General features: G+C 33.5%; 2 protein-coding genes across 4 annotated transcripts; one reads left to right on the forward strand and one right to left on the reverse strand.

Annotated features, from left to right (window-relative positions):
- Positions 1 to 3,283: 3,283 nt before the first annotated feature.
- On the reverse strand, positions 3,284 to 27,083 carry LOC126821077 (heterogeneous nuclear ribonucleoprotein U-like protein 1). Of its 3 annotated transcripts, none has more exons than XM_050549383.2 (18): positions 26,815 to 27,081; positions 19,158 to 19,534; positions 18,803 to 18,872; positions 18,295 to 18,403; positions 17,946 to 18,022; positions 17,124 to 17,263; positions 16,819 to 16,918; positions 16,172 to 16,284; positions 15,534 to 15,689; positions 15,141 to 15,248; positions 14,557 to 14,679; positions 13,856 to 13,984; positions 9,779 to 9,947; positions 9,437 to 9,589; positions 7,314 to 7,424; positions 6,417 to 6,484; positions 5,644 to 5,772; positions 3,284 to 5,188 (listed from the first exon to the last, which is right to left on the reverse strand). In XM_050549383.2, the coding sequence occupies exons 1-18, from the start codon at positions 26,951 to 26,953 to the stop codon at positions 5,012 to 5,014; spliced, it is 2,448 nt and encodes an 815-aa protein (XP_050405340.1). In that variant the 5' UTR covers positions 26,954 to 27,081; the 3' UTR covers positions 3,284 to 5,011. The 3 variants fall into 3 exon arrangements, with proteins under 3 accessions (XP_050405340.1, XP_050405339.1, XP_055957169.1); XM_050549382.2 differs by having other exon boundaries at positions 7,272 to 7,424; XM_056101194.1 differs by lacking the exons at positions 3,284 to 5,188; positions 5,644 to 5,772; positions 6,417 to 6,484; positions 7,314 to 7,424; positions 9,779 to 9,947 and having other exon boundaries at positions 9,454 to 9,589; positions 26,815 to 27,083.
- On the forward strand, positions 20,718 to 26,194 carry LOC126821076 (uncharacterized). Its single transcript, XM_050549379.1, has 3 exons — positions 20,718 to 20,830; positions 20,956 to 21,060; positions 21,283 to 26,194. The coding sequence occupies exon 3, from the start codon at positions 21,632 to 21,634 to the stop codon at positions 24,647 to 24,649; it is 3,018 nt and encodes a 1,005-aa protein (XP_050405336.1). The 5' UTR covers positions 20,718 to 20,830; positions 20,956 to 21,060; positions 21,283 to 21,631; the 3' UTR covers positions 24,650 to 26,194.
- Positions 27,084 to 27,322: the final 239 nt, after the last annotated feature.

The raw sequence follows: 27,322 nt of genomic DNA on the forward strand, positions 1-27,322 counted from the left end.
TAACTTTGAAGAAGTATGATAAATACAAACCCAGTTTGCCTCACAGTTTGTTCATTACAGTTCTTCATGATCACTTAATATTAGAAACTGTTTACAGAAAAATGTACAGTATACGGTTTGTAATTGTTTATAATTTTAATTTATCCGAATTTGCTGAACCAGAACTCACTTTCTGGGATAAATAAGCAGGATCAAGACAGAAATGAAAGGAAAACATTGAAGATTAGGCTACACAAAATAAATGTCTTGTTTCTCGGGCAACTGACAGCTGAAACTGTAGGGGGGGAGGGCGGTTTATTATTTTTTTTATCTCATTTATGGCTAGAGGATGGTGCAAAATAAAATTTGCCTATTGTTGAAAATTGTTTGGGCGGGAGGGCGGCCTTGTATTTTTTTTTTTTTTTTAATGAGAAAGTCATTACTTGTCTACGGTTTTGCTTTCAATTATATATTATACATACTTAGAACATAAACCCAAAAATCAAGTCTACTCAAACACTGAACACTGACTGAAAGGAAAATAATTTTCCATATTTAATTCACGTAATGTAGCTTACTAATGGTAATGGTGACAACCATAATTGAAATTGGTTTAAAATAAAATTCCGTACGACTATTAATAGCCGTCCATAATAACGACAATATTTTAAAGAGTAAACCTCTGTCAGCATGTGTATCAAAAATAATCATCACGGTAAACGACACTGCGATCTAAATCTAGTATCGCTGGTTTATTATGATTGACCTAATTCCAACCAATGTCACGTGTCATCGGGATATGACTGTTTCTCAGGTTATTCGGTGTTCTATCTGGGGTTTATATCGAATGACTATTTAAATTTAACTAACAACTCGTCAGTAAAACCATCAAATGTGTAATCCAATTATTATTTTCCGGATTATCAAAACTACCGTTAAATGTGCTAATGACCTAGATTCTGACTAAGGTATGGTGACTATCATCGTATCGTATTCGTAGCCACAAGTTATAATAATTAACCTGTTCTACGATTCATTGTTTTATAAGTAGGATTTTTTCAAACATGGACCGACTGAAGCCGGCAATAATGAGCCGATTAAGATCGAATGATTGAAATACATTGCATTGTTGACAATGACTTTCGATGTTTAACACAATCAAATTCTAGTTCACAAGGGGAGGTAATTAAAATCACGTGATACAAAAATGGAGGTTCTTTCGATATCAATAAAAAAAGACCCGTAAATGAGCGTTTACATCTGAATCAGTTTAATACATTTGAATGGATATTCACGTATGGGGCATGTAGATACATGCGGCATATTTTTTTTATGACTTGCTTATCGATGTTCGGGCGGGCGTTACATATTTTTTATTTTTCATCAACACTAATAAATAGGCCGCACGCGCAACCAATTTTGCGTGCGGGCGGTGCCCGAGAAACAACTTATTTTATTTGTGTTGCCTTATATATCAAATGTGTTTGGGTATGTGGTCTAAGGGGAGATAATATGGCTCCAAGGACACATGCACAGAGTTACCTCCCTTACACTAAAGGTTTCATGAACTGGCAAAATATTTTCCTATGATGGACAAACTTTGTGCGATATCTTATTCTGTGCTTAAATTCGGCGTGACAGGTGAATCATTTTCTGAGAATTTATTCAATTTCTAATAAATAATTTAAAAATATATAAAGGAGGTTGACAAAATTTCACCCATCAATAAAAGATATGCATAATCTTGCAAATCTTTGTCAGCAGTAAAATATTGAATAAATTCTCAATTCGACCTGGAAAAAGTTCATAAGCTCAAGTCATAGCAGCACCATATCACTCCTGCCTTACAGAGCTATAGGTAACACTACTTCATGTTATGCTACGTCCAAGCAGAACAAAGTCTTTATGCATTTGCACCATCTTATAAAAAAATTACTTCAATTTTGTTACCGGTAATGTATTCAGTGGTTAAAAATATCATTTAATTACATCAAATGTATCCCATGGTTTAAAGGATCAATACCACTCTTGTTGTCACTGAATAATATGTCCCAATCTTTATTCTGGTCAACAAATTGTACTATTTTAGAATATTTCAATTAATTGATGATACAAATTTCATCTTAACACACCTTATTTAAAAATTTTGAAAAATTCAACATAATGGTTTGAAACGTCTAACGTAAACCTTTTCAAATGAAACTTTGATTTAAAAATATTTTCGAACCCTCTGGACAAGTAAAATAGGGTGTAATGGATAATTTACACAACAGTTAGGACACTTAAACATCTAGTACTTAGATAGAGATATTATTTATTTTCTGGAGCTTTCAAGCCAGCAAGAGTGTTATTGTCCCTTTAATAGCCAGTTCCAGCTTGAATTCCCATAAACCTATGTTTCGGCTTTTAATCTATAGTCTCCCAAGGTCTGGATAAAAATACTTTTGGATGATCACAATAGTTTGTCCCATTTATAAAAGATTGGGAATGGGATTAATATCCACTTGACACCTAGGGTCCATTTCAGGATTATCATACATGTATTTTAATTAATCGATAGGACACAGTAAAACCAAAAAGGCAGGCACCTGAGCTCACAACTTTTCACATACAATCATAGGAGCAAACCCATGGTCCAACTGGTCAGCAGTAAATCTTGCTCAAATCATTATGACAAAGAGAAACCTCTGTAATTAAGGAAGAGATGTGTACATGAATGGAACTGGTTTGAAGTTTCAATCCTATACTTGGGTCATTTTGAGACTAAATTATGGTAAACTGCATTTACATGGATACATCCATCATGCTGTGGGGGAGAATTTAGTTGGAACAGTAGTGTTACTCTTCATTGAATTCCAACTGCAAAGGTTTGTGCTTGCCAATCTGAACTAGATGGCCTTTCCTTATCACTCAAGCCATGTTTAAACCAAGCATGAAAAAAGCTGAAGGTAGTTCTCGGCCACGACAGGATTCGTACCAGGGATAGACTTGTCAAGAGGGCTGGGCATATGAATATTCATTATTACATCAGTCAACAGACTCCCTCTATGGCTACAACCATAGTTATCTCTACAATGCTAGTCATACAAAAGCATTGAACCCACAGGGGTAATTCGTACCAGGGATAGACTTGTCAAGAGGGCTGGGTACATGAATATTCATTATTATATCGGTCAACAGACTCCCTCTATGGCTCCAACCATAGTTATCTGAGACGCTAGTTGTATAAAAGCATCAAGCATGGCACCTGCAGGGGTAATTCTAGTAACATAAATTATATTTAACACAGAGAGAAAGGAACAAGTTAATGGTTTGTGGTACTATTATATTGTCATATCTTCTATTCAACAGATTAAATATAACAAATATTAGACTATATCTATATCATATCAAATCAGTATTCACAAACCAATATAATCGGCTCAAAATTATATTCTTGGCAACATGCTAACTTCCAAGATTCAAGAAATGAGCTGCAGACATCAAGAATAGACAGAAAAAAAAAAAGCAATGTCAGTCTGCACTCAATCGTTCGTCATTTTTAAACATTTTACTTGAATTTAGGCCTTTAATATTTTAATTTCTAGTAATGATGTATGAAAAAGAACTTCTAGCCACATAAAGACATTATGATCGTATATATTTTTTCGTGTTGCCAAAAACATAGTTTAGAAGATTCACTCACAGATGTTTCTAAAATGAATGAAAAATTTTTCACAACAAATAATCAATAAAAAATATGAAGCACTGTAAATGATCTAGTCATAAAATTGACTAATTTGATATTACGAGAAATGTACACATCAACATTATTCAGTTATTAGTGTTTAAAATCTGTTTACACAAGAAAAATCATACCAATGACCATTGTGAAATATATACATGTACACAATTTCTATGAATCAAAAAGATTAGAGTGCGATTTTTTGATATATATATATACCCTATGAGATTATTAATATATCAAGTTGTCCTGTAAAGTCAGCACTATCGTCAAAATTACTATATCAAATTAAATGCTGATTTAAAATTTGTTCATTTCACTATGGATCCATGAAAAGACCTATTTAGTTACTCTGATGAAAAAGTTGCAGTTGCACCAACATTTCTCAAGTAGCATATGAACAAATGATTTGATCTGTACACATGCAATAATATTATAGATTACTCCTCTAGAGATTATTCTAGAACTGTACAAATGACCAATTTACCAACTAAGATGTAATAAATTTAGTTAAAGTCAAGCATATATGAGTGATTTATTATATTATCACCACAAGAACCGGATCTAAAGAAGTTCAAACTTATTTCAATTGCAAAATATACGAACCGTGAAACGACCGTAGTTACCGTCGACAAAATAAATGCGATTTATAATTTTATAAAGAATAAAGTGTACGAGTGATTAAAAAAAATGAGATGTGTCGGTCTTAAAGAGTCATACCGACATAAAATGACAAGATTTACAATAAATGAACAAACAACTAACTGTACAAGATGATACGGGAATAAAAACATTTTATAATTAATATAGTTCTTCATGTAGTAATAATATATATATATATATATTTAAAGTGCATGGATGAGGTTAAAGACCTGACTACACCCCACAATGTTGTCTTCTGTCACAGAGTCGTCCTCGATAGCTAATGTTAATAGTAATTCTATGATGGCTGGGTTTTGTAATTATACCCTTGACGTAACCGAGTATTAGTAACGTTCTTATTTATGCAGTCAAGCTCAATTACTGGGCAAATCAATTGTGCCATATCTTGTGGTTAAAAATTCATTTATTATCCACAGCATTACGGACACTGCTTGACTTCTGGATCCATACCCAGAAATCCATGAAAGTCAAATTGCGTCAAAAAGGAACTTAGACAAAATAACAAGGTCATTAACTATATAAATAATTGATGAATTGCATTCAATTTTAAACTAATACGATAGCACATAAATTATTATCAATAGTAGCCATTGAGAGAAGACTGGGCAATTAAACAACGGTGGTGGACGTCCAGTATTTTAAAGTTTATTTTGGTGGAGCTGTACCACTGCTGCCTGTGTTGTTATACTGTCCATACCATTGACTGTAATCAGGAACTTGGCTTGTTGTGTGACTGCTCTGTGGATATCCCTGCCAATAATTATGTCCCCAACCTTGATTCCAGTTACTGTAGTCGGACCCTGTTTGTCCGTAACCTCCCCACTGAAATATAAAAACATGAAAATACAACAACACCTGTTATCCATACGTCTGAAATTAGTATGCATACCCCACACTGCATGACAAATCGAACAACCTGTTTGCTGGGGGAAAACCCACAAGACGAGGGAGGTGACCTTATGCCATGTCACATTCAAAAACACTGCTGTGTATCCAAGTTACTGGTATGCTTATTTGAATTAGGGAAATCACCATGCATTTTTGCATATCTTCCTGGGTAATAAGTTACTAGTTTGTGTCATCTGTATGACAGGACACTGTTCCTCGCCATGTATTTTGTCCTGTTCCAAGGAGAAGGGAAAACCATGCTTGAAAAAACCTGAGGAACGCACTCAGTCAACACTGGGAAGGTTAGACAGCTAGCAACCTACTCAAGGAGCCTCCATGTTCTGAATGAGGCATATTATGTTACATCCAATTATTCAAATATTACTTACACCACTTCCATAACCCTGACCCCAGCCTCCTTGTCCCCAGCCACCTTGACCCCATGATCCTTGCTGACTTCCCCATCCCTGACTTTTGCCATAGCCGCTTCCGTAACTATCAGTCCTGCGATCAGAACTCTGAAAAATATCAATTAAAATATATAAATCACATTTGAAATATTGGAGTAAATTTTAGAGTTCCGACATTCCAGAATAAAGAGAGAAATGGGGTTTAATTTCCACTCAACACAAACTAGGTCATTTTGGTACTAACATATGTTTCAATTTTATTTCAATAACCTGCTTGCGTATAGGTCTTTAGCATTTGGAGGAAACCAGAGAACCCTGAGAAAACCCATGAGGTTAGACAAGATGACCCTACTCCTTGTCACAAACAAGTGGGGAATTGAAACCATGCCACCTGACTCAATGACAGACCTTATGATGCACCGTGCATGCCCGAACGCCTCTAAATATATAAAGTGCTTTTATTAAAAATCCATAGATTTCACATTGCTGTCTATATTTTCAATTCATCATATTTTTGTAAATACTGATGCTATTGAACCATGCAAGAACTGATATTCACAAGGGATTAACAATCCCTCAAATGATGATCATAGACTTTAAAACATTTCCTCAAATCATATTCACAACATATTGAATTAAAGATTATCCATGATTTGAGAACGCTACCACAAGTTTGCCAAATCATAATTGACTTTTTGGCTTTCTGTTTTGTAAATTTGTCCCTAGTTTCATTAAATCATATTTGTACTCACGCTTTTATCATATTTATAGCTGCCTTGTCTGTTTCTATCGTATCTGTCATTTCTATAATCTCCACCACCTGTAACAAATTATCATAAATTATTCTACTTATTACACATGGTATCCACTTTCCATTAGAAGAATTTGGTCAAATTGTCAACTTAACTTGGTGCCGAGTTGTTCATGTAAATCAATCATTTCACTAAAGACCTACATTAAATTTTGGCTGGTTAGAAAAGGAATTTCATGTCTCTTCAGCACAATACTTGGGTCATATTGTGGTATGTTGTATATCATTGTGGTCTGAAACCTTATGTTTAAGTAAACAAGTTGTCTCCCTTATGTTGTAGTTCTTGACTGCCTTTTTTGAGCAATAAAGATAGAGATTGGAAACTGGAGAATGGTTGTTTTTCCTTTCCACCAACATGTGACTGTGAAACACCCCAGAATCCAAGGATCTGAATATAACATTAACCGGCACCAAACCAAGCTAAGGAAGGGATAATTAAATGATGTCAGTCCGTCCTTTGTTTCGATTCCAAAGCATATCTCATAAACAGTTTAACTTATTATAGTAGCTGTCCCTTTTACAATTTGAAATTTCACGATTTAATCTTTTTGTGTTTGGGGACAGCAGCAATTTCAAATGTATCTTGACGTTCAAAATTTTTCTCACAGGTCCTGTTTATCTGAAATAAAATACAACTTAGCCTAAAAACAAAAATATTTGTGTTTACTTGTTCCTCAAAAAATACATACATATGTATTGTGTATGTTTAGGGGAGGGTTGTAGGGATTAACTCAGTTTTCTATTGAGTATTTTAAACAAGGAACCAGAAACACAGGTATTTTGTTTTTAGGCTTACTGTTATAGCTGCCATAACCACCACTACGTCTATCATAGCTACCATAAGAATTGCGAGATCTGTAGTCACGGTAACCACTATTTCTGTTATATCGATCTTTGTCGTAGTAACTTCCACCACCTCCACGTCTGTTATCCCGATATCCTCCACCACCTGCAAATTGAAACCAATTTTATTTAAATCTCATTAAGTATTTCCAATAAAATGATCCTCCATAAATACACTATTCATTAGAGTCATAGTTTCTATTTTTAGAAAATATTTCTAAACAGAAGTGGTTCTAAAACTTTATGGTAGTTTTAAAAAAGTTTTTTTCTTGATTACTAAGTTCAGTTAATTTAACTTTAAAGGCATAGCCTAGATTTTTTGGTCTGAACAAAAGGTGACACTTTTGAGATTGCATCAGAGGATCCACAACGTTTTTTTTTTGGGGGGGGGGGTCAATAACTAACTCCATTTTTTGCCCATTTTTATCCCAATAAATCCATTTTTGGCTGGTTTTCTTTTTCAATAACTCCATTTTTATCTGCTTTTTTGTTCCTAATTTAAAGATACATTATTCAAAAGCAAAATTTGCCTATTGCAGGTCTTTCTTTAGGCCTTAAATGTTATATAAATTATTAATTAGACATTTATTAACATGACCAGAAGAGACCATAATCAACTCTCGATGCCATCGGATGCTCGAGATTTTAACTAGATGAGAACGGTTCGGCCATTTAATGATTTAATTTAAATATGGGGGAGTGAGTCCAAGTCTCGAATATACCAGTACCGTGGTTACGATAATGCATACATCTTACAAAAACCACAAACTTGGCTCAGAATAAAGTAATTTGAATGAAATTTTCAATATATTCATTAAGCATTATCTATTTTTGAACCATTATAGCAATAATTGCCAGCTCTTTATCTAAATCTTACATAATGTATCTTTAAACCCAATTACTAGTTAAGTTTCTAAATTGTATCATGTTACATGTATAATATGGTATTGGTAGAACTTGAAGTTGAAATATATGTAGTTTGAAAATATTTTATATTATTAGCATATCTATAATACTTACTGTGTGTTAAAATGCTATGATAAAAATCATTATTAACAAGCTATGACATTCTATATAAAAACATTACTGTTAATAATTTAAGATATTACAGAAAATCATCAGAAATAGTTTAATTAAATGAAAATTCAACTGTACATTTTCTCACAAAACATACTTTCTACACTATTATATAAGGGGGTCAACTCTGATTCCTGCATTTACATATTCAGTAATTCTGTTGTATATTCAAATATTTTGCACATCTTTAGCAGACACATTTTTTAAATTCGGGCCATACCAAAAAAAATGGAAAAAAAAATCTGGTTCCCGGACAATCCTTTCAGAATATGGGCTAAATGACATCTCGTACATTTCAAGGTTCTATGTTTATCTCATAGGTTTATAACTGCTGTTTATAGGAATTTATTTTTATAATTACTAATTCTTGTGTAACAACTGTTGGCTAAACCTTACTTCATTTACTGTAAGCTACACTGAATATAAACAAGTTCATTTACAAGCAGTAACTATTCTTTAAGTGGTATTTATTAACAGGGTAGATAAAATAACTATAACACATCCTTATGGAAAAACAACTACTGAGTATTCTCTCAAAGTTATCAGACAGTAACTAATTGTCTCAGTCTGTGAACTAGAACACAGATTTTATAGTTCTATTGTGAATGATGCCCCCATAGTATAATTTCATTCATTTCTTTCTCATTACTATATGTGGAATGCAATTAAAAGATCTTTAAAAATTAAGCAGACAAATGAAAAGTTGCTATTTTTAGTTTATGATTATCCAGCGTCATTTGTGATTGACAGTAACATTTACCAGGTTGTGTACTTGATAACGGAGCCTACTGTTCACTTTCAATAGTTACATCATTACATCATTTTACAGATAGAAACATAAAAACAGGTCTGAAGTGTTGCTGGGGTATACGAGAACTAGAATATTTTTCAGGTGGTCTAATCTTAACAACTCGTCTTTAATTCGTTTACTTGATAATGGCAACATTAAAATATTTCAGATAATGAATGGGGACCATTGGGGGGGGGGGGGGGGAATACTGAAAATTTGTTTTAATTGGCAAAAGTTTGTAGTTATTTTACCTGACCATCTGTTATCTCTCCAGCGTCGTTCAGGATTTGCTGCTAAACCTTCCTTTCTGTACGTTTCCGTTAATTTGTCAGCTTCTTCTTTCTTCAGTTCAATAAACTCCACGGAATCAAACAACTGACCTTCCTCGGGTAGAGTAAAATTAGCTGTAAACAAAAGTCAACAATAAAACATCCGAAGAGAACAGATTCCTGATACCAGTCGGATAAATTGACCGGAAATCAGAAATCGTGGTGTTGGGCTGTGAAGAAATCATGCCTAAATGCATGAGAGTTGAACTAGAGAATGAGAGAGGAAACAGCAGTATCCCACGGGTTACTGGCTTCTGGCCCTACCTTTCATATCGAGAACTGCTTTTTCCGGTATGTCTTTTCCTTCCTCCTTTTCTCTTTGGGCAATACGGCTTTTAAAATCTTCATCAGATGGCAAAATTACTACAGCTTTACGTTGAAAACCTTCAAATGGCTGCATTTTACGACGTCGGGCTGAGCCATACACATTTGTCTAGCGTTGCAACAAAGAACATATATATATAAGTCTTTAAGATTAGGTATTCCAAATGTCATAAGACATTTTAATTCATTAGTTTCTTCATAAAAAATCTGCAACATACTTCAAGAATATTTGATAAATAAAACCATCCCTTTCATTGGTGGTTCAAGCCTAGCAACAACCTACCTGCCCCTAGCAACAAGAGAAGCGATCTAACCTAACTTTACACTGGACACATTTTTCTTCTTCCTCATTCTTCAGTCGTTGATTAATTAGGTTTTAATAGATATCAGATTCTCCCCAATACAACTAGACCATGTTCATTCTGATTTAATTATGCCTATAAATCAATTACGTTATTTATATTGATGCAATGTAACTACTGAATATTATCTTCCGTTATTCCTGTGTTTGGCAAAAATATACCCGGATTAAACAGAATCTGAAGGCAGCTTTATTTCATCGGAAAGATGATTCCCTCTTATTTTGAGTTTACTTCCAGTTAGGCATAGTGACAGATTCACAAAGTATTCTAGAGCATTTTGCAATGCCACACAACGTTCAACAAGTAGAGTATTTTGATATATCACTTCTAACTACAATTATTTAGAGTGTAGTTGAGTTAATGTATTGGGCCCCCTAAAAAGGGTTCTGTTTCAGGTAACGGATGGAAAATAGGGTAGGGTCGGTAGGTAGGGGTTTTGTTTTTTTCGTGTTTTTTTATTTTGTTACATTGTAAGATCTAGTAGATCTACCGTAGAATCTTCAATTCTATGTTAGGTTGAGTCGGCGCAGGGGAACATGAAGCATGAATAGATTGGTGGATGGAATTCTTGGATAATTGTTTAAAATGTATCAAAGCCTAGATTATGATTTAAATATTCTCTTAGGGGGCAAATGGACTTTTTAATCGTTCTATGCTAAAAAAAACATAGCATAGGGAGGCCATTTTGTTCAAGGGAAAGAACTTGTGATGAAACTTAAAAAATCATATCGTGCCATCGCACGAAATAGGTCTGTAATAAATTTATTTGTCTTGTTTTAAATACCAATCAAGCAGTTATTATCCACTGGTTTGAAATATACGTTCACTTCTTTTTGTCCAATTGCGTGCCATTACTTATTAGAACGAAGGTTGTGAGGATTATAGCTTTTCGGAATGTGCAGTGGTAAATCTATACGAAACCTGTAGTCTCAATTTTCACGTCAGTTAGCAATCTTGTGTCAACAGTATGGCAGTTCTTAATAATCGTTCTCTGTACAGTACCCGCCTATTGCGATCAGTAAATGCAGATTCAAAGAACGATGACATTTATATTCATTTGTAGCAACAATAATGTAGGCATTTTCAAGAATCCGGTAGGCTTAGAGTATTCCGAACGGTCGATCGTTGAACAAAAAAAAAAGATTTTTATTTCTCTTGACAATAAAAAAAGATTTAAGAGTCGGCAGGTTTTGTAATGGGTCGGTCGGGTTACCGGAAACAGAACATTTTTTTTTTTGGCCTTGGTATTGCTAAACTACATAATGTACCAACAGAAAATAACATGGTGCGTATTTGAGCGAATGTACTTGTTTTCATTTTCTCAACATTGTCAGTGACATTCAAAATTCACATACTAATAAGTAAGATAGGTTGCCAGGCAACAAAACATACGCCAACAGCAGCTAAATCGTCCGAGCAGTCGACAAGGGTTGTCGCATATTTATTCATTTGTAGGTAATTAGGGGAATTTATTGACAATTTCATACAGATGACATTATAATTTTTGTCGTTTGATATTTATTCTTTTGTAGCTAATTTGGGGAATTTAATAGACAATTTCATACAGATGACATTATAATTTTTGTCATTTGAGGGTTCACAAGGTTCTAAAAACTAAAACAAGGGCCGTAACTCTGGAAGTAATCTACTTAAATTGTTGAAATTCCACAGGCTTTTTAGTTTTACTAATTCAAATAATGCATATAAATTTCATACAGATCGGATGATAACTTTTGTCATTCGAACATTCCCAAGGAACAACAAAGTGAAACAAGGGCCATAATTCACGGCATAATTAACGGATCTACTGAAATTGTTGAAATTCCACAGGCTTTTTAAATTTACTAATTCAAATAATGCATATAAATTTTATACAGATCGGATGATAACTTTCGTCGTTTGAACGTTCCCAAGGAACAACAAAGTGAAACAAGGGCCATAACTCACGGCATAATTAACGGAAATTGCTGAAATTCAATAGGCTTCTTTGTTTCACTAATTTAAATGATGCATATCATTTTCAAACAGATCGTATGATAAATGTTGTCATTAGAGCGTTCACAAGATTCAACAAAGTGAAACAAGGGCCATAACTCTAGATGTAATCAACGGAAATTGCTGAAATTCAATAGGATTCTTCGTTTCACTAATTTAAAAGATGCATATAAATTTCAAACAGATCGGATGATAACTGCTGTCATTAGAGCATTCACAAGATTCAACAAAGTGAAACAAGGGACATAACTCTAGATGTAATTAACGGAAATAGCTGAAATTCAATAGGCTTCTTTGTTTTACTAATTTAAATGATGCATATAAATTTCATACAGATCGGTTGATATCTTTTGTTGTTAGAGTGTTCACAAGGTGCAACAAAGTGAAACAAGGGCCATAACTCCAGAAGAAATTAACGGAAGTTATTGAAATTAAATAGGCTTCTTTATCTCACTAATGCAAACAACATATATCTATTTCAAAACAATCAGATGATAAATGTAGTCTGTAGAGTGTTCACAAGAAATTGTGGACGACGGACGGGGGCGACGGCAATATACGACCACATTTCCATGTGGGCGTATATTAAAATTACATCATAGCAGGAAAGCTTTATTATATAGTAATATTTTTGATCAATAACATCTTATATTTTTTTTTTTATTAATCGCCGAACTATGTTAAGAGAAGGGTATAGATATGGGCTCCATTCATTCCCTAGTCCAGTTTTATTTCCGTAGCACCTTAAAAATGCCCAACATATCTTTATGAAACTTTGTTAAAACAAACTATTTTAAGTAGTTGTGCCTTTCACTTATTAGAAACTTTTCAGATTTAATAAATTGTGTTTCCATGGAAACAAATTTTACTTAGTTTTTGGTATACGATGTTGATGACCAGCGTTCTCCTTAATATTTCTACCTTATGGTTCTGTATTTTGCCATTCACTCAATGCCAATTCAAATAAATCTATGTTGACAGGTTATGAACATACACCCTCCAGCAGCTTTGTTATTCAGATTCATAACTAAATAATTAAAACGGTTTTACAATTCTTAGTAATTCCGCGGACAATTTGTATATTGCTTCCAGCTGTCTTCAAAAACAAATCAAATATAACACAACACGTTAGCAGAGAAACAAATTCAGAATGAACATGGTCTTGTTGTTTACAAACAATACTACTAAATTACATTAATTAATGAAGTTTATTAAACAGTGATATATAATTATTCTAACTGGGGAGAAATCTGTTTCACGCTCTCTTGTTAAAAATTCTTCCATTAAAATCTTCAGGTTATGGAATACAGTATCAAAACAAAATCACAATTTAATTAATACATTACATATTCCTTTATCCACTTCTTGTCGCGTTTTGTGTCCAGTTAAAAAAGACTACTTTCAGACTCACCTTTCGATATCCAGACTTGATGACGTTGTTGATACTAGCTGAATTTGTTAAACTTACCTTTGAGTACTTACCTTTGATCTGCGTTACTTACGTTAAAACTTACCTTGTAACATGCATTATACTCATATATTTTTTTATATATTATATAGGTTAAAAACGTCGTAGATTACTGTTTATGACTTCTTAAATTGTAGTAAGTAATATTCTGACTAAAAGCTAAGTTCTCTCCACAATAAAAGTTAGATTTACCTGATCAAGAATATAATTTCTCTTCTTACGAGCAGCTATTTCAATAGCTCTGTTTAAACATTTTGTCGACATATCAATGAGGACATCCCATCGGCCTGAATAATTTCTCTTTCTTGGGAGTCCCATCACCTGAAATTGAATGAAATCAAGACAGGTAAACATTTACATAAAACTTGCACTTGGAGACCGATTTTATCAATTTTTGTCTCAACTTCTAAGAATTTCATAGACAAAATACCTATTGGGACAATTTTAGCTGATCTAGAATTAGGACTGTCTTTTTTCTTGCAACCAAAACTGAATTGTATATTTTAGCTTTTTCATGCAATTAAATGTAATAATATATTAAGAGATACGAGTGGCAATGAAGACCAGGTGGCAGTGACTAGTTTCATTCGTATTGAACTCTTCCGACTGATTGAACTCACATGTTGGGCGTTTTTATTCATACTATTCCGAAACCCTGGTGTTCTTTTCAGGGTTGCTACTTGGCAGGGTTACAGGGGTTGGCCTCTTAGCGAGGTTTGAGAATTTGTTACCAGGGTCGGTAGCTCGCTTACAGGGGTTGTACAGAGGTTTGACAATTATATTAAAAATTTCAATTTCTTGGCATGCAAAATGATTCTGATTTCCCAAATCTGACTTTGACTGACAAAAGTGATGTAAATATAAACCCTAGATATATCTATAATAAATCTCACCTTCATTTTATCAATGATATTATTGGTACCCAATATATTGTATTTTTTATCTGGGTTTTGTTCAGTGTGTTTAGCAGCCCATGTTGTTTTACCTGCACCAGGTAGACCAACCAACATTATCATCTACAAAATAACAAAATATTATCATCTACATATTATAAATATTGTCATCTACAAAATATCATAAATATTATCATCTACAAAAATTATATTATCATCTACAAAAATTATATTATCATCTACAAAATATCATAAATATTATCATCTACAAACTAATAAAATATTGTCATCTTTTTAACAAGCCAATACATACATGTTTGCATGTGTGCAATGTTAGTAAGACGTTTGTCCAGATAGCAATGCTTCTGTCTACTGTTCATCAAATTCATGTGTTATGCTTTTTCAATTTGTAGACATATGTACACAGGAGTGAACACACTTTGGACCTCCGTCCCACTGATGGTACCTGACAAGTAGGAACTGGTCTTTGAAAATATCTTATCGGAAAATATTTATCTTTGTGCAAAGAAGAAATCTTAGGTCATATTCCTAGTGCAAAAGTATGTCATGAATATAATCCATACCTCACAGTCCTCTTTCTTAGCCGGTGGAACTGCTCCTCTGACTCGGTTTTCCTGACTCACTTCTTCAATGAACACAAAACCTTCTTTTAATGGAAAGAAAGGCTCCTCCTAGAAAAATATAACCCAAAATATATAACAAAAAAACCCTACAAAGTCAGCCACAAACATGATCAAATGTTTCTATATTATGTTAAATTCTAATATGTTAATAAGAATATGAATGAAGCAATATAGCAAATATGTAAAATAACTCTCCTGGTGCTTGTTATAATAGAAACTTCAAAATATATGATTTTGATAATGAGAGTTTTCCATTTGATCAAATTTAAAGACTGCATGAATTTCTTATAGACAATATTTATTTCAAGGAATTCAATCTGAACACTTGCTTACCTTTTTACCGAAGTTACATTCAAATTCTGTGTTTTTAGTGAGAATATGTGGAAACATTGGTTTTCCTTCAATTGTAGCCTTTTCTATTTCAAAGCATGTGCCAAGATCTTCACCATTTTTAGAATAGGAAACAGTTGCTGGTTCACTTTCTAGGTCCTGTAACAAAAAATTAGATTATTTTATGTTTTGTCAAATGTGAAGCAAGGATGGTGCGGAGGTGGTTGGAGGACACTCTGTTAATGTATTCAAGACATTTTATATTGGAATAGAAATGCAACTCAGTTATAAATGAAATAAATGAAAAAATATTCATATTTTCATGCAACTATAATGTAAAACTAGTCATTGAGGTTTAAATACATTGAATTGATCTGTATGATAGGACTTCTCTGCATCTTAAAATGATAAAATTCATGTCGTTGAGCTATATTCAAGTACTGTTTATTCTATGTTTTGTTGAGATTGTCTGTGCTGTATACATCACATTAATGAGAAAGTTGTACAACCATGGTGACTATTTTTTAACATTGCACAAACATTTCAGGAACAAAGAAAACAGTTACAAACTCTTTTTCAGAAGATCTGATATCACTTCCCACTGGATTTATTTGTGGGAGGTATAAAAAGATGGTACATACCAAATAAGTTGTAATAACATCTCCTTGAGTAAAAGTCTGTCCAAAATCTTTAAATTCACAGTTTGTAGATGCTTTAGCTGTTCCACCATAACCATAAGATAGAGCTTCTTCTCCTATAAATATCAAATAATATAAAATGTTGAAACTGTTTAATTTCATAAAACTGAGGCGAGAATCTTCCTTCACAGCAGAACTCTTTTCCAATTCAGAAGGGATCTTTAGCCTGCCCTAGTAATTAGTAGTTGGGACCTTTATAAGCATGATTTGCGGATTTGGCGCTATATAAATGGACATACTATTATTCATTTAGCCTAACAAATGCTGATTTTGGTTTTCAATTATTCTAAATCATTAATCAATATATATTCCTCAAATTTCAATATTAATTTATTGACTGGAATCAATACTATTAAATAGTTCATAGTCAACTAAATGACAACCAACTAATAATGAAATATGGGTTTGAATATTCGGGTGAAAAATACCTGAATTTTGAAACTCAAATAGTTGTGTGATCACAAGACAAAGGACCTGGTCGATGTCATGTTGGGAATGGAACCAAGGGACACATTAGTTATCGCTTACAATAAAGCTAAGTATATTGACTTTGTTTATTAATAAAATATAAATAACTAATGTATATATACCTAATTGTAATGTTGTCGAGTCAACAGACCAACCAACACGTAATACATGAGGATTACTTTCCTCTTGAGGTAAATGTTCAACATTCAGGTTTTCTAGAAGCTGAAATATAAAGGACTCCTTTTTAATAATCAGTCATATTGAACAGAAGTTGTTCTAAGATACTGCCATGTCAATTAAAAAGATAAATGTTGTAGAACAATCAAATATGATGTTTGTGTGATAAGGGATTTAGCCACATAATTCTTTGTCAAAATATAATACGACTGAGAGTAGTTGATTTAGGCCAATCAGTTGAAACACTAACCTTAACTTCATAAGCAATTTTGCCACTGGATACACCAAACATAGTTCTGGCACCAGCCCACATGAAAGCGAAACCCTCTACTGACAGGGGTTGAGCTTTTACACCATTATCATCAACACGAAGATTTAAATCACAATTATCTGGAGAAAAAAATAAAATGAACATTTTATTATGGTCAACATTAGCAATATTTTTAAATAAATTGAGTTAATAATTTAAAACAGCACAAAAAGGTTACGGACCCTAATAAAATTTTTAATACAATATGATACAGTCAAAACACAAACTGATAAAAAGGGAGAGAGTTTTAACGTCCACTCGACACAAACTAGGTCATTTTGGGACTAACATATGGCTCAATTTTATTTCAATAATTCGCTTGTGCTTATGGGTCTTTAGCAGGAGGAAACTGGAGGACACAGAGAAAACCCACGAGGTAGGACAGGCGACTCTACTCCTTGTCACGTACAACCGGGGAATCGAAACCACACCAGTTGACTCAATGACAGACCTTATGACATAGGGCACATGTGCTAACCATTCGGTCATCTACCCCCCCCCACCCAAAACTGATCACAATGGAGATCTGAATACCATCAGATACAGTGTAACATCCATTGTTTATTGGGTGGCTTGTTTCAATTCTGTCTAAAAGCTGATTTTACTACAAACATAACTTGTTTCTTCAAATAATTTTTGATAGAATTTCTTATTGTGAAACCTCTTTCCCAAATGAAGACGTGAAGTAGATGACAAAATTCAAACATTTCTGTTGAACTAGGATCTGGGTATTATATTTAAAGTTTTCCAAATAAAACTTACATCTGTCGAGTTTAAAATCTGTTCCTGTTTCCCATGTATCATCGTCCATTTCTACAGGTTTTCTGGGTGGACTGTGTCTAAAATATAAAACCAAGTGTACTTAGAATTATCAGTCTATTTGTAAATATTCACGTAGCTGTATTTTATGTGACCATTCTTTAGTCATTATCCCAATTCAGGCATTCAACTCCACAAGTACCTCTCCTACAAATAATCAAAGACCGGTTTCCACTGAGCTTGGTTAACCAAAATTATGCATGGTGCTTACCATCATTCTTTTATGTTTCATTATTTTTTATATTTATTTTTCAAGTTATTCTAATAATATCAAATCAATGTTAAGTTATACCTTCTTTCCCTTTCTTTAGAACGAGATCTATGTCTATCACCAGACCTGGATCGCCTTCTATCTCTTGATGTGGAACGCTTTCTCTTTCGATTTCTGTCAGATTTGTCATCTAAAATAAATAAATATACATTATTTGAAGCATTGTCTCATTACAAACAAAAATACACCAACCATTGGTTGTTACTGTTTAGGCTATTTAGCTTGATGTTTGCTGTTTTCCACCAACATTTTGATTTGCAACCTAATAACACGTATAATTAATCATCTATCCATAAGATTGCACTTCACAATCTTTTTACTGAATGTGGTTAAGTATTTTGCACGGGTCAGGTCTTGTGGCATGCACTGCATTCTTGAAGCATTTCAAGACTAGAGATGAGAATTAATGCAGCAGTCAAATTACTTGAGCCTGTAGCGTCTGCAATGGACATGCAGGGTTACAGATTATGTAACTGCTGTGAAGGACATGAAACACTTTAATTTAGTTTATTTATACTTATTCCATCACCTGCTTCAGCTGATTCTTCCTTATTTCCATTCTGGACATCTTCCTGCTCCATTGGCTCTTCCTTAGAGGCCTAAAAAATATAACATATTTGTTAGTTTAAAAATATTAATCTAAAAGATATAAAATAAATTAGTTAAAGAAGGGGAGTGATCGGAACACATGTCAATTACCATCACAAGTTTTGTACAACTGAAAACCCTGTGACAGAGAAAACTTAATTTGAATTTTACATCAATGATATACTAGAATTATTATAAACGGAGAGAACGAATGTAGTAACCCGTTCCTGCCCTATTGTTATGTCTGTATTAAATTGCAGTTATCCTGTATCTCCTGTTAAGTCAATGTTTCTAACCTGTTCTGAAACTTCTTCCTTAACTTCTGTCTTTTGTTCTGTAGCTGGCTTAGCCTCATCTTCGGTTTTAACAGGTTCCTTCTCGACAACAGGTTCTGGCTTAACCTCCTTTTTAGGAACAGGTGTAGGCTTTACTTCAGCCTTTGGAACAACAGGTTCAGGTTTCACTTCTGGAACAGGTTCAGGTTTTACTTCAGGCACAGGTTCTGGCTCAGAAACCTCTTGTACTGGCTCTGGACTAGGTTCCGGTTCCACAACTGGTTCTGGTTCCACAACAGGAGGAGGTGCTTTTGCTTTGGAGGGGGTTTCTTGAAGACTTGTATCTGTTTCTTCAGTGGTTGTATCTAGATCTCCAACTGATACATCTCCAGCATCATCTACAATCATACACAATAAAAAAACATTGTAAAAAAGACAAACACAAATGATAAAACTTGGGATTTATAACAATACACCAAAAACGATGTTTTTCTCTGACTCATAGGAATGGGTGGAGATACAATATGACTAGGAGTATGTTAGGAATTTGGACACACATTCTACCAATGTTCTAAACAAACAATATATTATATAAGAATGTGAAAATCTATAATGTGGCCATGATCTTGTAGCAAAGAATTCATCAGCCTATATTCCATATTTCAGAAAAAAAAAAACAACCTTGCAAGCAAATTTACTCTTTTATGTAATTATTAGGTTGATCATATACATATGTATGTACACATCATACATGTATTTAGCGATGCTAACCGCCGCTAGGGGCGCTGGGTGTATTATTTTCGGACATCACAAAAAGTTGACCGAGAAAAGTATTCCTCATGTTACGCCTTCTCATGAATATTCAGAGTGCCAATCATTGACCACGTGATGTTTACTGTCGAGAAAAATGGATGAACTTGCTGTCGAGTAGGATTTAGAGAAGCCGAGGTAAGATTTTCTGATATTTTTCATTTATTGAAAGTTTGAAACTGATATAAATTTTCGAAAAAGGCCCTCGACGCTCAAGATTTTGGTATATTTGGAAAGCTCAATTCATTAACTACTTGGTTTGACCGTTTGTTATGTCCGTATCCCCCGTAGGAATTCGTAAAATGACTAAAATGGAACCATGTGGAATTAAAGGGAGGTAACTCGTGGTTGATCAGGGTTCAGACCATAATTGAAAACCCCACCGACTTCAGTGTAAAAAAAAAAAAAAAAAATGATGTTAGATTTGGACAGGGTTTTTATTATATTCAATGTTACTAAAGCTACCTACCAAACTTTAGCCAGACATTTCACTAACATAGGATAAAAATCGTGAATATTGTTGACCACCTTGGATTTTTTTTCCAGGAACTGCAGCTGAAGAAGTAAGCTTAGAACTGCTTATATTATAATACATTCTCATCCAAATGTAGCCAAAGGCGACCCCTGATATTTCTTTGCCCAAAATTTTAATAAAATTAAACAAAAATTAGTAGTGTCCTTTGTGGAAACCAGTTAGCTTAGCATGCTAGTTATCTTAGGTCTCAAACAAATACTTCACAATAAGAATTTTTCATTTCAGAATTGTTTAGATAAGTAATAGTAGTGCAGCTTATACCGTGATTAATAAAATGGAAGAAGAAAATTCCCAGACATTTTTTACCGAAGGAAGTGATCAAGAATCCGCCGCTGAAAGTCAATCTGAGGTAGGGCCTACTGTACTTAGTCAGTAGTGAGTTTTTTTTCTTTTTATAAGATTTTAAAAGTGGAGCATACTATTTTGAGCTCTCTTTTCCCTTACTGTTTATATAATCTTTGTCAACTATTTCAGATAACACAAGCCCCAAGACTTAATCCATTTAGCATGCCAACACCACACTTTGGATCAGATACAGATTCGTCCTTAGAAGATAGAAAACATATAGTTCCAGAAAAAGTATGTATTTTGGGAATTTTGTTTTTTCTGCTTTGCCAAAGGATAGACAAGAAGAGTGTCACCACCCCACTCGGCAGCACATTATAATTGGTTCGCCCCCCCCCCCCCCTCAATAATTGTTACAATCCTGAATCCAGAATGTCATTTGAAAACAATATTTCGGTGCCTATGTTTACACAACCTTCAGTGACCAATCTGTTAATATTTTTTGTATCTTTTCAGGTTGCACGATTAGAAACACAGCAAACAGTGTCAGCATCATCATCAGAGTTTGACTCCAGTCCAAAAATATTAAGAAAGAAAACAAAGAAGGTTAAAGACATTAACTCAAAGGAAGTACAAACTTTGATTGTTGGGGAAGTCCTTGCCAGTTCAAAAAATTTTATCCACAGTTTGGAAGACCAGATTGACGTGGAAAGAGGAGTTGACAACATGACAGTAGCAACACAAACAATAATATCAGGTGCCTTCATGGTTTATTCCGAAAATTTATATTATAATTTTTAAATTTTCTTGATTCACATCCACATGTAATATTTTGCTCAGGTATTCCACCCTTTTTATAGTTGTCATGTCTTTTTGTACTGACCTTGGGTTTAATGTTGAATCTGTCTTTTCGGATATAAAACCCAATGTCAGAAAATTGAATAATGGGGCAATCCTGGAAATCATGGCTTATGGAAAAACAAAACAAATCTCGACAAAGGCCATTGTGAAAATATTGTGTGACATGTGCGAAATTGACAGTGCAAATGTGGAAGCCTGCATAGCCAAAATAAATCGAGTAATACAGACAGACAAAAAGAAAAGATTGGAAGCTAAAAATGTGTATAGACTTGAGCCATTCCACATTCCGGTTTCCTCAGTAACCACAAGTTCCATGACAAGTCCAGTTCAAGAAAGTCCAACCATACAAAAATTACCACAAGAAAAACTTGAAACTCTGAGGAATGTGAAGGAAACTAATAGAGGTCTTAAAAGAAAATTACAAAGGAGAGAGGCTTCTTTAGAAAGAAAAATGTCATCAAACACATTAAAACTTGAAAAAGTGATAGAATCTGTGGGGAAAAAAGTTAAAAAATCAGAAGAATTAATAAAAAAAAAGGATGAGACTCTCAAAAAACACAGACAACAACATAGCCAAGACATTTTAAATTTAAGGCAGTTAAACAATTATGCGAAAATTGTCAGAAAAAACCTGGATGATGTGAGCAAAATTGTGGAAGAAAAAACAAACGAATCAAGTCTCCTGGAAAAAGGGAACAATCTTTTAAGAGAAGAAAACCAAGAGCTAAAAGTTAGCGTGGATTATTTACAAACTTTGCTAAATGACAATGAAGAAATAACTTTGACAAATCCATCAACGCCAGTATATTCAAATGAACTAACTGAATGTGTCATGAATCTAACAAACTACAAAGTAGCAAGCAAAAGTGTTGGGCCAGTAATACAGGAGGTTGCCCATCTTCTTGGAAAGAGTATAAATCAATTACCGTCACGTCAAACCGTTGACAACATTGTTGATAGGAAAGTAGCAATGGCACAAAAACATGTCTCGAAAATAGTTGCAAAAGAAAGTGAAACTACCCTTTATACAGATGAGACCAGAAAACACGGACACACGTACCAGACATATATCGTTACAGACAAAAGTCAAAATTCCTATTTGTTAGGTCTCAGGGAAATGGTAAATAAAAGCTCTCAGTGCACCTTAGATGTTTTCAAAGAAATCTTAATGGACATCTCAAATCATTGTAAAGAAATGTCAGATAAAAAAAATTTTAGTGCAGGATATGAATTACTTTCTAATATAAGAAATACTATGTCTGACAGGGCTAGTACAGAGAAAGCCTTCAACACATTGCTTCAGGACTATAAAGAAGAAATTTTACCCAAAATAATTGATAATTATGCAGATCTTTCAGAAGAGGACAAAGCTCATTGTGGAAGAATAAACAATTTTTTTTGTGGGTTACACCTGTTGGTGGGAATGGCCGATGTTTGCGAAGCAACCTTGAAGACATTTGAAACAAATTATTTAGATGGAAAGGATGTAGGATCTGCTGCTCGACCGGAACTGAAACGTTTCCACAAGGCTGAAAGCGGGACATTACGACTACTCCGGTCTAGCAGCAAAGCTTTTGCACGCGGTGAAGATGAGAAAAATGGTGTGTATTTGCCATTTACAACATACTTAAATCAAAAAAAGGAAAAAAATATCATATTAAGATTTAAACACAATCGCTTTAATATGATATTTTTGATGGGTCAAGCCATTTATTATCACAGAGTAGATATTTCTAATTTCTTAGAGAAGGAGCACGGATATACAAATACCCTGTTAAAAGCTGTTCATTTGGACGTAAAGGAAACTCTGTATTTGGCTGGATGCAAGTCTCTTGGACTAATTTCTAAATTTATAACAGCTCCCTTATGGAGGATAATTGAAGAACCTGGAAATATTCTAGATATGAATGAACATTATCACACCCTTGTGACATTTCTAAATGAGGCAAGCATCAGTCTTGATCTGACCCAGAAATTCATTATTGGTGAATCCACGCCTTTTCAGACAGTTGAAGAAAATGACAAGATTTTTCACTGCTTAACAACAGCTAATGAAGAAGTGGATGAAATAGTTGTTGCATTATTGCAATCATTGTTTTTGGCAATGAAGGAATTACTTCTAAGGTTAGTACCTGAACACTTGCCAGGAGGTAAATTTTGGAACCCTTCAGAAAGCTTAATGCAAGAAACAGCCTCTGCCAAAAAGCACAACAAGCTCCCAGAATTTATATTTGGACAGTTGGACCACCTCATTTCATATAGACCAAACGCATCTTTGCTTGCTAATGAAGCCTATATCATGTTTAGCTTCAATAAGACATCAACCTGGCTTAGAGGACTCAATGATGATGAAAAAGATAAACTGTTAGATGAATGTAGGGGTGAAGGTCGAGCAATCCGAAAGGACTTTAAAGAAAGGACAAAATTAATTGCTAACGAGCAACTTAAACTACAAAAATTGAAAAAACAGGAAATGGAAAGATTGGAAGCCGACCGAATAAAAAGAGCAGAAAGTATGACCAATGATGTATGCTATTATGGTTTGTGGCAGACTGTTGACCAGATAGAGGAAGGAATGGGTAAATTAAATAATGAAAAAGAAATCAGATGTGCGCTTCAAGCTCAGATCAAGTTCCGAAAATCAGTTCTTCAACAGAAGCATTGTAATAAACAAATTTTTAACCTGTCAAAGAAACAACCTAGTGGCAAGTATCAAAAATTATCAGTAGAAGAACTTAAAAAGAATTTATGCGAACTAGTGAAAACAGCCTTAGACGTTGGTTCAAGAACAGAAGTTTCTGCCTTTGATGTGCCGTTGTTGGTCAACAAAAGGATTGCACACAGGTTTTCAGACGGACAGGAATATGATGGCTATGTCATAAATGTTGTTCCAGGATTCCCCCATTGGTACAACATAAAATATACAAATGATGATGCTATATACTCATACAATTTGCATGATGATTATAAAAAGGGTGACTTGAAACTGATTGTTTCTCAGCATTCTCAAGAAAGTCCATAATTATTATAAATTATTATCATCATTGTTATGAACCATAGAAGTTAGTTTAGTTTATTGTTTGAAATCAGTATTAGTAATCTTGTTTTTTTTTAATTGTGATAATGTTTTTTTTTATTTGTGACATACATGTATTCTACCTGAAAAAGGTGGCCTGGTGCTTCAAACTTTTTTGTTTTGTTTTGGAAAACAACGAATATGAATAGTGTATCATAACGCGATTGTTTTATATTTTTATATGCATACTCACTGAATAATGTAAAATATTGTAATTATGGAGAATTTTGAATTCCCTTAAGGATTAATATTATCATTGTTATGAATCATAGTAGTTAGTTTAATTTATTGTTTGAAATCAGTATTAGTAATCTTTTTTTTTGTTATTTGTGATAATATTTATTTTATTTTTAACATATTCTACCTGAAAGGTGGCCTGGTGCGTCCAATGTTTTTGTTTATTTTGGAAATATTTTTATATTGTTATTATTGTTTGTTTTTGTAAGAAATCTTATATTTGTTGATAAATGTGATAATTGTTTCTTTTTTATTTTATTTTAAACTGGTGGGTGAACATTTTTAAGTTCATATTGAAAAGTAACAGGTATGAATAATGTATCATAATGTGATTTTTTAAAAAATATTTTTATATTTTTATGACATAGATAATGTCTCAATATTGTTTTTATTTTCATGGCATAATGTCTCGATAAGAAAGCTAGACTTCTGCCACTAATATTATAATATAGTATATCGTAAAGCACATGCATCACAAATGAATGTTTTTAATACTCTTTCATGTAGATCATATCTTACTTTTTATAAGCTTACCTTTTAATTTGTTATTAAGCACAGTACATTTTGTTTTTATCATTTTGCATATTTATCAGACAATTGAAGTGATCATGATACTCATTGTTTAGGGTTATTTGGACTCTTTAAGATATTCAAATGTTTTAATTATGTCTATGTTACTGTTTTTATTTGAAATTTTAGTGATGTTGATCACAAAAATATAGCTGTTATATAAATCATAGTTTAATTGTTCATTTTCATTCCTGAAACAACTAATCTCAAATTGATGTACATGGCAGCTTATAAACAACCAATACAGTTGGTGTGGCAAAGGCTGCAAATCTGCCAAAAGCTTACAGGTTTATTTCCAATTTTGCCACACAGTTTCGAGGATTCTTGAAAATATCCACAATATAACCGCCCCAGGAACAGTAGGTGCCCAATTACATACATAAACTTGTTTCCCTTCGACCTTGACATAAAACGGTCAAAAATTGTGATTTAAGGTGTTGTCATACAAAAAAAAAAATAACAGAACAGATTGAAAACACTGTGTGTGTGCTTATTCATTCAAAAATAAGGCTCTGTATTAATGTCAAAGCGCTACAATTTAAGTATACACAAATTTGTCCATTTTTTTGCTGTAATTTGTGCGAAATCGGCACAGACCCCAACTTTGAACCTCTGTAACACAAAAAGTATATAACAGAATATTATAGCGACAAGTTTGCCTTATCAAGTACATCTAGGTCTCTAATTAGTGCAATTTTCATAGATCTATCTTGTATAGTTACTGAGATATTGGCTTCGGTCAGTTTTTTGCGTTTTTTAAAAAAAGCCGTTTTTTAGTGCCTCTGGTTTGGCATCTTCAAAACGCTATAACTTTTTTAATTTTCAATATTTTTTCGAAATTTTTTCAGATTATTCATTCTAGATAGTTCACAATTGCAGTAGCATTGTCATTTTAGAGTTATTGTTTGTATCTGAAAACCCGTTGGCACTGCTAATGTATTCATTCAAGAACAAAAACAATGGACTAGTTTCATAATAAAACTAATAAATTTCATGTTAAACTACCATATCAACAACAAGAAATGCTCACTATCCAAGGTTCATAACCCAACATAGTCTACCTGAGCATCTTATTATCTTTAATTACTCATCCTCTATCAACCAACAACATGACCTACATTTGGGCGTTGACCCACAAAGAGCACGCGGTTGCGCGACCTGATCTTTGTTTTCATTCCAAATTTCACTTACAAACATTTGATCTTGTCCCTTACCCAGCACATAAATGTTGGCTAGTACAATTATGTGCCGATATAGATGCAACCTGACTTCAAAATCAAATCAAAACAAAGAAAAATGCTCACCATTTCCCTCTTCAGCATTGATTGCTGCAATCAATCTTTTTGCGAGGACCGCTTTTACTCCTTTCGTGTCGAGACCTCTTGCTTTTAGCTCTTCTCGCAATTCTGCGACTTTCAATTTTGTTGGGTCGATGTCACTCATTTTGAATGATTATTTTGCACAACTTAGATTAGGGTTTTCATCAAAAAAACTACAATAATTATAAATTCAAGTCACTACTACGTTTCGTTCTGTTAATTTCCCGGTTCAAAATGGCTGCAGAAAAGACGCACATGCGCTGCAGGTTCAAATTCTTTCAGCGGAAATTTTATAACAAAACGAAATAGTATAATAAATTTTAATCATTTCGTAAAATAAATAAGATAGTTAACTATATTTTGACTGTTTTATATCGTTCAAAATTTTGAAAATAGGATTTTGTTTATTCTTGTTTCATACTTTTAACATCTGAACTGCATTGTTTCGTTTGATTTATACAGCTAGAATTTCATATTGTGGTTAATCTTGTTA

Source organism: Patella vulgata, chromosome 5 (assembly GCF_932274485.2).
Source record: "Patella vulgata chromosome 5, xgPatVulg1.2, whole genome shotgun sequence".
Lineage (NCBI taxonomy): Eukaryota > Metazoa > Mollusca > Gastropoda > Patellidae > Patella > Patella vulgata.

Coding starts and splice junctions, on each gene's coding strand:
- LOC126821076 (XM_050549379.1), top strand. CDS start 21,632: ATGTCTTTTTGTACTGACCTTGGGTTTAATGTTGAATCTGTCTTTTCG.
- LOC126821077 (XM_050549382.2), bottom strand. CDS start 26,953: ATGAGTGACATCGACCCAACAAAATTGAAAGTCGCAGAATTGCGAGAA. Junction 16,919..17,123: donor AAATTGCTTATGAAGTTAAG/GTTAGTGTTTCA, acceptor TTTATATTTCAG/CTTCTAGAAAACCTGAATGT. Junction 9,590..9,778: donor AGCAGTTCTCGATATGAAAG/GTAGGGCCAGAA, acceptor TTTTGTTTACAG/CTAATTTTACTCTACCCGAG.